This window comes from Pezoporus occidentalis, unplaced genomic scaffold, assembly GCF_034315485.1.
Source record: "Pezoporus occidentalis ecotype Australia unplaced genomic scaffold, CSIRO_AGI_Poc_V1 ctg24, whole genome shotgun sequence".
Lineage (NCBI taxonomy): Eukaryota > Metazoa > Chordata > Aves > Psittaciformes > Psittacidae > Pezoporus > Pezoporus occidentalis.
Window position 1 is genome coordinate 8,312,816 of NW_026914285.1, and position 11,359 is coordinate 8,324,174.

The 11,359-nt window shown below is 40.9% G+C and overlaps 1 protein-coding gene and 1 long non-coding RNA gene across 2 annotated transcripts in view; both read right to left on the reverse strand.

Moving 5' to 3' along the window:
- Window positions 1-6,953, reverse strand: part of RCAN1 (regulator of calcineurin 1) — a 40,042-nt gene extending 33,089 nt beyond the window's left edge. The window contains exon 1 of the mRNA XM_062622280.1: window positions 6,554-6,953. Within this exon, the coding sequence (XP_062478264.1) occupies window positions 6,554-6,838 (285 nt within the window). The 5' untranslated portion in view covers window positions 6,839-6,953. The remainder of the gene's footprint in view (window positions 1-6,553) is intronic.
- Window positions 3,291-6,535, reverse strand: LOC134165462 (uncharacterized). Its single transcript, XR_009965542.1, has 2 exons — window positions 3,880-6,535; window positions 3,291-3,607 (listed from the first exon to the last, which is right to left on the reverse strand). It is a non-coding gene; the product is annotated as an uncharacterized LOC134165462 (long non-coding RNA).
- Window positions 6,954-11,359: the final 4,406 nt, after the last annotated feature.

An 11,359-nucleotide genomic window follows, 5' to 3' on the forward strand; every position in this document is an offset into this window, starting at 1 on the left:
AGCACATATCTTGCCTATGATCTTTTTTCATTACTTTGAGCTAATGATTTGAGCATTGGATCACATGGAAATATTTTTATTAATATCTCAAACGTCTATGCTATGACAATTTTACAGTATGTTTTTTATTTGTAAGTGTTTTTAAGCAGCCCAGCAACCATCTTGTGGAGCATTACAGAAATTGCTTCTAAACAATCATAAATTCAACTTTACTCTTACTTTCATGCCATTTGCATGACTTAGCATATTATATAAATATTCTATACTTCCATTTTATTTCTACTAATAAAGGTATTTGCAATAAAATATAATAGAATGATCATAGAATAGAATGTTCATAGAACAGAATGATCAGCACACTGTAAGCACTTAGATAGTATTTGATTTTTGACACAGAAATAAATATATTGTTATTTTCACCTGACCTAGGAGACCTACAGAGAGTTAAACTGTGATATAGTATACTCAAAACTGCACCATGAGGATTTTCTGTTAGCACCTTTTTTTATCAAGGCCTCAATTGGTTATGATGCACTCTGAAATGCACTGAGCACAACAAAGAGCTACAGAAATTAAATTAATTCTCTCTCCCCTTGTGAAATCAGCCTTTCTACTACAGTTTAATGGTATTATCCATACTTCCACAAGAGGAATAATAAGATGTGGACAATAGTGTAAGGAAGCCATTTAAATCACTATTCAATGCTTCAAAGTCCAAGTATAGGAAAAGAAGCAGTCAAGCACTGCTTGATCAAAAACTTCTATACTATACAGTCTCTTTAGATCCTTCGCTAGCTTAAAATAGAGTATTCAGCTCTAAACTTATTCAAATACCTTTGTGATTTGAATTTTGTTGAAGTATTTACTTGAAATTTATTCAAATCACCTCTCAGCATCCCACACAAGACCTGGAAAGGAGCAACCAGAAAACCTACTCTGGGTTCACAGGCCAAAAGCAGCTATTCAAGCAAGAAGACTGAAGACACCACCCTTAAACTAAACAGACACACTGAGATTGAATAGAACTTTAATACTTGACAATATGTAGAACGGTATTCATATTTATTTCCATTTTCTTATTAAGGCATAGGATAGAAAGAATGGACAAAAAAGCCCCAGAGGACAGCACAGTCACTAAGCAAACTACAAGCATCTCTTCACTTTGAGTGTATAAAGTGTGTAGCTTCTGTCTTCAAAGTGAGGAACTCTCTCTGCGTATTTCACCTCTCCATGACTACTGCTAAGGTTTCCACACAGAATGTAGATACAGTATCAAGTGTTAGAACGCCTCATATGAGTCATAAAATATGCCATCTTTTTAGACAAAAAAGATTTTTTTTTTTTTTAATCTAAAAAAAGGCAGGTGAAGCATCCCAGTGACTCTCAAGAGTTGTGTTTGTCCTCAGATGCAGAGATACGAACATGCTCTGCTTGTGCGCCTGGCAAACTGGATGCATCCCAGGAGCCATAAAATTGCATTAGCGTGGTATTATGGTCTACTGTAACATCAAAGATTATTATGCCAGAGATAGCATTATATTTATATGGCTTCCAGGCTTAAAATCACCCAGAAATCTGCCTTAACCTGTTAATACCTGCAGAATAAATCTGCTTCATCTGAAAGTACAGGAGCTAAATAATTCCAGAAATTTTATTAATAAAATGTCCATAATACAAGTTTTCTCCATTTTTTTTAAATGATCCTTAATCCTTTTACTGTTCAGTGTAAAAACAGGTTATTGGGATATGATTTTGAACAACAATCTTAACCCTGGGCTTTTCTGGAAAGCAATAGGATATAAAGAACTATAAACGTTGTCACCAAAAAAAAAAAAAAAAAATTATTTGAGATAAACACTGGAAGAGAAATCATGAAAATCTTCAAAATCTAAGCAGAATAGTATAGATGCCACTAAGTAATTTTTACATTCCCCATTAGGAACTTTTTGACAGAAACAGAGCTGTGGTCACAAAAATACAAACACATAAAAATATTTTTTTGACATTTACTTGAATGATTTATTTTTTTTTAACGTGATCTAAGAGGATTAACAAGGCATGGGACTGAGACAGGAAGAGATTATCAGAAAGCCCATGTATTGCTTTGTAAAGAAAGTTTTGCAAATATTCCTGAGAAATTTGACAAGCTTCCGGTAAAGCAGAAGAAATTCTCTAAGGATCTGAAAAACCCAAAATACATTCAGCACCTCATTATTAGTCCAGTAGGCTCTAAGTCAATTAAAAATTGCTAAAAGCATGGGTCATTTAACAACAGCTTCATTTTCAGATCAGTTCACAACAAGTTTTTCTGTACTAAACCTATGTAAAATTCTACTCTACCTTTAAAGCTATGATAATCACTAACAAGATTCAATACACCTGCCATTACAGCTTTTCTCTTGGTTATACTACTGGAGAGATTTCTGACCTTGTTTAGACCCCATCTTCAAATACAATTGTAATCTTCCTTTTTTTGTTAATAAATAATCGCACTCTGTTTCACAGCCAGTTCTACTTTTGCTTGCCATTGGAGGTTACCTCAGGACACAGACTACTGTAGGAGACTGGCTCACTCCTACTGCTGGCGCACTTAAAAGCAGTCAAGGTAAGTATATTTAAAAATCCATCTTTCAGCGAAGTTTTCCCTAACAGACTCCAGCAAGAAACTATTACTGTGATATAACAGCCTGTTTTCAGGAGTTACCTATGAATGTAAGGTTTTGTTAATTAGGGGAAAACTCTGCCACATTCACTAGTTTGCAGTAACCTGCAAGGTTTAAAACATCTGCTAAAGTAATTTAAGGAACTCAACCCATTCTAGGGAAAACTATTTCAACAAAAATCCTTCAGCTCATTCTTTTCTCAGCAGTCTAAAGTTGAATTCTTTCTAGATACTCTTCATCTTCCTCTTTCTACTCTACACAAATTACATGAGTGATACTTGTCTACAATTAAGCTGAAATGGAAACCTGAGAGTCAGAATAGACCTAGGTAACCTACTTAGCAAGAGACTACCAGGGCATAAATGAAGCTATTTAGCCCCCCCCGTGGCTGTACTCAGAACTTTAAAGTCATCAGTGAAGTATGCCACATCCCTTCAGGATTACAAAACAAAAGCAAGTGTATTACCTACTGGACTTGCCACTTGACAGTACATGGTCTATAAAAAAACCCGAGTGTCCTCTAATGACATAAAAAGGCTCTTAAAAAATGAACACCAGTTGAGGAGGTTTGAAATATGCAAAAGCATAATTGCTGGCTCTGATAATTAGCTACTGACACTTTTTCCTTTTTTTTTTAAATGAGTTCACAGGCATTTATTTACAATAGATCAAACTCATCTGTATAAGGAAACACTGCTTTTCTGTAAGATTTAAAATCTCTTAAGCACAGAGTTGACATTAAAACTATCAAAAAGCTGGGGGTTAGAGGCAGAGGACATTTCAGGAAATCAGAACAGTATTTTTCCAAGGTAATTAGCCAACCTAGAGATCAGATAAAGGGTTTTCATTTAAGATAACTTCTTTTATACCAGTGAAAACAAAAAGGGATGTGGAATCTATCTGTATTCTTCCAACTGTGCTTCAGAAAAACTTGAGAGTAAGTACTCAGGTGTTCTCTGGAAGATTTTGTAACTGACATTGAAAAACTAGCCAGGTATTTAAGCAAGTCACATTCTGATGAGAATAAAACAGAGAACAAACTGTAACTTGCTGGAACTATTACCTTACTTGGCAGATGATCTACTTTTAAAAGACTGATGGCAAATCTGAAAATGTCTTCAAATTTGTCAACTGTGACATCAACAGCTCAAAAGAAAAAAAAAAAGGAAGAGCAATAACATCATAACATCCAATCAGCATCTCAAGTGCCAATCACTGAAATCACTGCTTGGGAAGGAGGAGGGCAAACCAGAAACTGCTGTTGTCAGCCATCATCTAGCTGTCCTATCTCACCTTTGATTGGATCAACCCTCCTCAAATAGGGCAATCCAGGATTACTAAGAGGCTTACTGAAGGAAAAAAAAAAAAAACAACCAACAAACATTAACTATATAGACAAGGTATTTTAAGAGTATTACATACACTGGAAAAAGTAAGAAGTTCACAAAACAGAAGAAAACACACTGCACATATCAGAATTCACAGAATATTTATAAAACACTATGTCTGGTTATCTTTTATTTTACAATACCTTTACTTGTTCCTTTATTATCACAAAGTTCCACACAATCATTTGCTTACACTGGTAAGGGCAAGTTTGATTTTTCTGTATACGTTCCAGCCTTAGTGCCTCATACTACCTTTTCTCTCTTTGCAACTGCCTGATATTTAGCCAACAGAACACATTAAACATATCCATCCATGAATTTGCTGTTTTCTTCCACAGCAGTCACACATTTCCAAAGAGTTAGCTTTTGACATCTTCATAACCATATTAACTGAAGCTAAATTATATTTTTCAGCGGTTGCGATTCAGTTAGCAAAAACTTGGGCTATATTTTCAATCTATTAAAAGTCTATGTATACCTACCACATCTATAAAACACCAAGTCCAAGCACCTCAATATTTCTGGGTATTTTTTTTATAAAACTTAAGAAATACTTTTCTTCCCTCTTGGATATAAGTATTTATTCAATTTCAAGATAATTCTTCCATTCTTTGCCTTAGGAATTCAAATTTTAAAAGCCCCAGCTATGCTGCAGTAACAGTGCATGCTTTCATCCATGGTTAAGATAACACAGTTTATGCCGAGATGATTAACCTCGAATTAATTTGCTACTATTTTAAGTAATCTGCATTTTTCCCTGCGGCAGCTCCTGGCAAGGAAAATAAAGAATTAGTTAAAAAAAAATTTTATTCTGGTGTTAAGGATATATAAGACTTTGAACAAAATTAAATGTCTGGAGAGATTCTTTGGCATCGAAACAAAGACAGAAATGGTTCAGCTACCTCTGGGTCTTGCATGGGGTTATGCATCTACCTTTGTCATCCACCTAACTACTGTTTTAAAACATGTACTTCATGGTCACAAAAACTTATTTGAGAAAATATTATTAGTACACGCAACTGATGACGCCACACAGAAGTGATTATATGCGCTTTCCTAAGCACACCTGGAGAGAACTTGGATGAAAACACATAGGGTAAATCCCAAGAAAGGTGCCATTCCCACCACACCTCCAGGTGCTCGAAGCAATACAAAGTGTATTGCCACTGAAAGTTACATAACCTCAGAAAGTAACTGGAACACAACATAGCTGCATCTCCTATTTTCAGCTCATTTTTAATGCATTATAACTGTTAGCAGGGTTGAGCTGTTGGACTACTACTACAATTCAAGTTGTTTCTCACACAGAGACAGTCTATTACTTCAGTAGGATTTTAATCCAGTACAATTACTGACTAATTTTTCAAGCCCTTTTCATTTATTTTCAATCTGTTTAAAAACCAAGTATCTCCATCAGCACCCAAGTCACTAGAAAATAAGAGCTTGATAGCAAAACTAACTATAAAAAAAAAAGGGGGGGGGGGGAATCAGCTTCATTCATTCTTTAATTCTTGCTAGGGCTTGGAAAAATGAAAGAAGGATGAAAATACAAAAGTGATTTGATGATTCTTCCTCAAGAAGGCCACAGACAACAGGAGAAGCAATTCTGAAATACTTATATCTACTTATAAAACCTAGAGCTGTGGCTTACTTCAGGCAGTTTACGGTACTCCTATGACAGCTGCTGTTACCATTCTCTCCTCTAGAATGACGGTTCGTAATTTTGATTGCCTTTTAAACATAGTGGTCCTCAAGGCAGGCATACGCTAGAGACCTGTGTGTGCTACCCAACAACTCCCTCTGCCTGTAGGCCGGCGGCTTCTGCGTCTACTTGGACCCCTGCGACCAACGACCTGCCTGCCAGCCTCCCGTGTCTCCAAACGCTGCCTTATGCCTCGTAGCTCAAACGCCTTCGGGTGCATCAATAAACCACACTTCCTCGCTGACCCATAAACGCAAGGCTCCCAACTGTGGTCGCAGGCAGGAGTTATTTCCCTCCTCGTCTATGCCCCTCTCTACTCTGACCTACGGGTTCAGGTCAGTGGATCCGCCGGACTAAGCCTCTGGATCAGACCCGAGGACAGAGACCCGGGAGAAGACTTTATACGGGATACCGGTGGAGGAGCCGGCCGGCCGGGCTAGAACCGCAGCGCCTCCACAGACTCGCTCCGCGTCCGGAGTGAGGGCGGAGACGCAGAGACACAGCCTCGCTTCCCCACACACACCTCCTGACGGAGAGGGTGGCCACGGCGACCAAGGTGCCCGCCGAGACCGGGCGGAGGCGGGCCTCCTTCTGCCTCTCACCCTCCTTCCCGCCGCCGGTCCACAGCGCCTGCCACAGGCCGCCGCTGCCCGCACAAGCAGCGGCCCGGGCGAACAGAAGCTGGCCGAGCCGAGCCGAGCCGAGCCGCATCGCGCGGCGGCTGATGCTAGCCAGCAGAGGGAGCCGGCCCGCCCCGCTCGCGGTCCCCGGCGTAGGGCGGGCCTGCCCGCCGCGCTCACCCGGCACGGTCCATCCTGGAAGACGCGCGGATCCAGGTTGCAGGCGATGGTGGCGGTGGGCAGGTCCTGCAGCGCCACCTCCTCCATCTCGCCGTCAATGAAGATCCAGTCCGCCTGGGCCTCGGGGGGGGGCCGCAGCAGCAGCGCCGCCGTCTCCTCGTCGTCCTCCTCCTCTTCCTCCCCGGCTTCCCCGGCCGACGACAGCGCCGGCTGGAGCAGAGCCGGCGCCGGCTCCTCCTGCCCCACCGGGCCCCTCCCGCCGCTGCCGCCGCCGCCGCTCTCCATGGCCGGGGGCGAGCGGAGCCCCCGCGGGGCGGAGTCTGGCGGCCGCCGGCACCACCAGCGCCCCGCAGCGACGGCTTGCGTCCCGCTGCCTCGCCGCGCCTTGGAGCGCGCACAAAACTTACAGCCCCCGCCCGCGCCCCTTCCGTTTCACTTAACCCCCGCGCCCGTTCAACCGGCGCCTTCGTGACACACACACGCCCCACGCCCCCCCCCTCCGGGCGCAGAGTGCACGGCTCCTTGTGAGCCAATAGGAAGCTGCTGCCGCCGCAGCAACAGGTGGCCTGTCCCAGCTAGACGCTGCTTCCGCCATCTTGAGTGAGGGTAGCGGTCAACTTGCCCGTGCCTGAGGGAGCTGAGCCTGGGCGCAAGCCTGCGAACGCGGCCGCGCGGCCTGGGGCAGTGGCAGCCACCCAGGGGCACGGTGACTGTCCAGGGCCTGCTGCAGCCACACGGCTGTGTTTTGCATCACGGCTGGAGCACAGAACAACACGTCTTGATAAGGAATATTTTGCAATAAGCAGATGAATAAAAAAAAAACCTTACTCAAACACTTGTAAATCAGTCAAATGCCACCATTATGTACACCTTGGTTCTCTTACCTGCCTTAAGGAAAGGACAAACAGCCCTTCATGTTCTGCAAGCAGCTGGCTGAACAGACAACAAAGGGAAGCTTAGAAGAAGGAAAATACAGCGGTAACAGTGGACAGCGGCATCTCCTCTTGCTGGCAGTTGATGTAGCTGATCTTCACCCTTTCTTTGGACTTTTTTCAGAAGTATCCTGTTGCTGGCCAAGACCAAAAGTGTTGTGACTTAAGACTTGTAAAAGATGCCACATAATGCCATGTCTGTGTCCTTTCCTCCTTACTTTGGGCATGAAGGAGATGTTTTCCGTGGGAAAGCCCAAAAGTGAGCTTGAGAGGTCGTAGGTTTTTGTAACATCCACACATCTACCTCAGACATCCTATACTAGTACAAGGATAATACAGAGTAGTAGAAGGCAGTAAGGAATGAGAGGATGCTGGGCAGTAGTAGTTGGCAAAGCACTAACCATCCTTTCTTATGTACCACTCCAGGGCTACATAAGAATGAATGAGGTCTGAAAAGTGGAAGGAACCATCAGTTTGATACCAGAAACATAGGTACTAGCAAAATGTACTTGAGTTGCTATGAAGAACTGGTAGCAAAATACAGGAGTTCCTTCTTATAAGAAAGTCTGAGGTGCTAATACTATTCTCATTTCCAGTTACAAGAAACTTCCCAGAGACATGAATGAGGGGACAGTTGGCATTTATATTATAGCTGAGAGTCCCAGGGCTTACTTAGAAAGCAACATTTCATCACAGAGTGATCTTGTCATCAGGTGCCATCTATCCAGATACTGAAAAAATTCTTCCATTTCATAATGTCTGGTATTCTCGGTGTCCATTTTTTAACTGTCATGTTTGTAGATAACACATGTTAGTGTGTACTTGGAAAACATTACTGTGTCAAATACAAGGTTGCATTTTGCAAACGTTCTATAGACATACTGATGCAGGCTATGGTAGGTCATTTGTTCTGACACAGCAAATATTTTCAATAGTGTTTGAAGTAAAATACTCTTACAGATATTTTCTTCCAAAATACAGCAACATGAAAAACTGAACCAGGTGTAAAACTAATTTTTGACAGGTTTTAATGCTGTAACACCTATTGGTTTTTGCACTGTGCAAAGTTTACAGCAGAGGCAACAGCCTCACTCCTTGACATACAATTGTTACCCGGTCTTCACTTAAGCACTGCTGACCTTTTTTTTCCAACAGATCAAAGACTTTGAACTGATGGATTACTGGTTTTAGTCAATTTTAATGAGATCTTGCAGGATACAGCAAGAAGAAAAATACCATGTGAACAGATAATAGTTTGCCTTCTCCCTCCTGTTAGAAGTTTCTTCAGCCTCTCTAATCATTTAAGCCTTTTCAGAGAGATAAGCTGTCATCTTAGGTACAGGATATTTTCATGATCAGTTGTGCTAAATGACATTAAGTCAGTATGTTCTCACACCAGCTTTCACAAAAAATCAGACAAGTGCTACCTTCAAAGAAAAGTCACATATATAAGCAAGCTGCAACTTTCTACAGCTAAATTCAATCGTAGACTTCAGAAGAAAAATTAAACCTTAATCTCACTCATCTCAGGTTTTAATGACTGATTCAGCCTTTCTTTTTTGTTACATAGGAAGGTAATGTAAGGTAAACTTTTGACTGGAGAAGTTGGTAAAATAAGACAAAAATAGATCTTCACCCTGATGTTCAACTCTGTAGGCAGAGTGTATCTTTTAATGTAAGTGACAATGATTAACGATAATGATTTATTTACACGCAGGGGAGAAAGATTCCTCGGGTAAATCGCTTAAGGCACACTAGGCAGCGCCACTCAACTGTTTTAAACACACACTACCATCTAGTGGTAGAAAGAAAAGCACGAAGGATCGAGAGAGGGCTACTTTTATTCCATTTGCAACAAAGATCCTCGCTTCTCAAGTCAAAAGTAGCTAACCACAATGGGGAACAAACAAAAATTCAACCACCACAAATCAATCCTGTACAGGACTTAATTATAACTAAATGGAAAACGTTTGGAGAATGACTGAACATGCATCCCTATGAGCAACTTTACATCCTAAACACTCATTTCCACTGCCTTATTTAATATTCCTCAGAATAGATTTTCATTGTACATAAGTAGATATAATTAGCAGTTTAAACACAGGGCATTGGTATCAGTGGCAGTACTTCAGAAGACCTGGAGGGTTTTTTCCTTCATAGAAGCCTATTTACAAAACAGTACTGCAATCATTCCTTGGCTATAGACTTTAACAAAGGATATGCATATCTAAAATGCATATATTAACACTGAAGATTAATTCTGGCTATCAATAGCATAGTTTTCATTAAAGTAAATTTTCTTTCATTACTTCCATATCCTGCATGTACAAAAGCATGTGTGCTCAGTTGCTTCCTTACATTAACACTGAAATATTTGTACTATCAGTTATTTGCATATATATGTAATAGAAAATATTGATGTCTTAAACTTTAACCAAATAACCATCTAAATTTACAATTAAAAAATGTCCAACGTCCAACGCATTCGCAGACATCCAAGCTCAAAGCAACCCAACCATCCTATTGAATCTAAAAGATGGTCAAAGAAATAACTTCATCTATACTCATGCTATCCCCATGGACAAGCAGTGTATGATACAGTATTTTAGATAGTTATTTCTCTTGGTAGATCATACAAACTTCATAAAAGCCTGACTGGTTCAACAGCACTGACTTGCGGGGATCTTCTTCATTAACAAGGTTTGAAGCTGGAGTTCTCAAAATCCCATGCAGAAGTGCATACCCTCCATTGTTGGAGGGGAAATGCCCATCCCTGATGCCTTCCCAGAGCCAGAAGGACCTTTCCACGCCGTAGTGGCTCCTTCACAGGCTGCCCAAAGAGCTTTGCCTCCTACATTTCCTGCAGCCATCCTGAATGCCTTGTTTTCTAGGAAGTTCTGCTGAAAATCCTACTCTGTAAAGACTTCAGTTTACCTCTTTCAGGTGCATATTACCTGCCAAGGAGCCCCTCTGGGTTAATTTCTCACAGATAGATTTGTTCTCCTTCAAGCATCCTCACATAGACAGAGTTCTGACTCTCTTTAAAGCAAGCCAGTCATCTTAAAGTAAATATATAAAGTACACAAAATCTCACTACATTTACTTTAAACTCAGTCTGAGCAAAGCACATACCTCAAAATAAAATAAACATAAAGGAAAACCCCAGCCTTATTTAACTGTTTGTTCTGATGTTAAATGTTTTCTTTATGTTTTCTTTCTAGCCATTAAAGTTATGGTTTATTTCTAGCTTAAATTTGTCTGGTTCTCACTGATAGCCATTTGTTTTGTTATGTTTTTCTCAATTGTAATAAAAAGTGTCCCAGTGTTTGATCCTTTACAGTGGAGTCCCTCCTCACTATTCTTTTTGCTCAGCTAAGCAAATCCAGTCCTGCAAGTGTTTTTCCATTTAGAGCTGCTGAAAGTGATTTCATGTCTGGTCCATACTTCTCCCCATCATGTTCCCTTTCCTTCTCTTGACTTAATCCACACATCCCAAGGAATTCTTTTTTCTGAGTATCATTATCCTTGCTCTCCGAGGGTCCAGATGCCATCCATTGTTGTTTGCTAAGCTCCTGCAGTACCTCTGCAGCACCATGGTTCTTCCCTGCCTTTCCTCCTGCTTGCTTACCTCAGCCTCTGTCCACCACGGTGACCACAGTAACCAGGTGTCCTGAGTGCACTTACTCCAGCTTGATAGCCTTCCCCAAGCTTTACCAATGCAAACATACATCTTAAAACACCCTTACCACAGGTTTAATTTTTGTGTTTGCTTAGAAAAAAATGTGTACAGATCACTTTTATATACGTTTTTTGGTCTTTGTAGACAACAACATTCAAGGAATTGCTACAGCCTGTATTGTATCAAGTATCTACA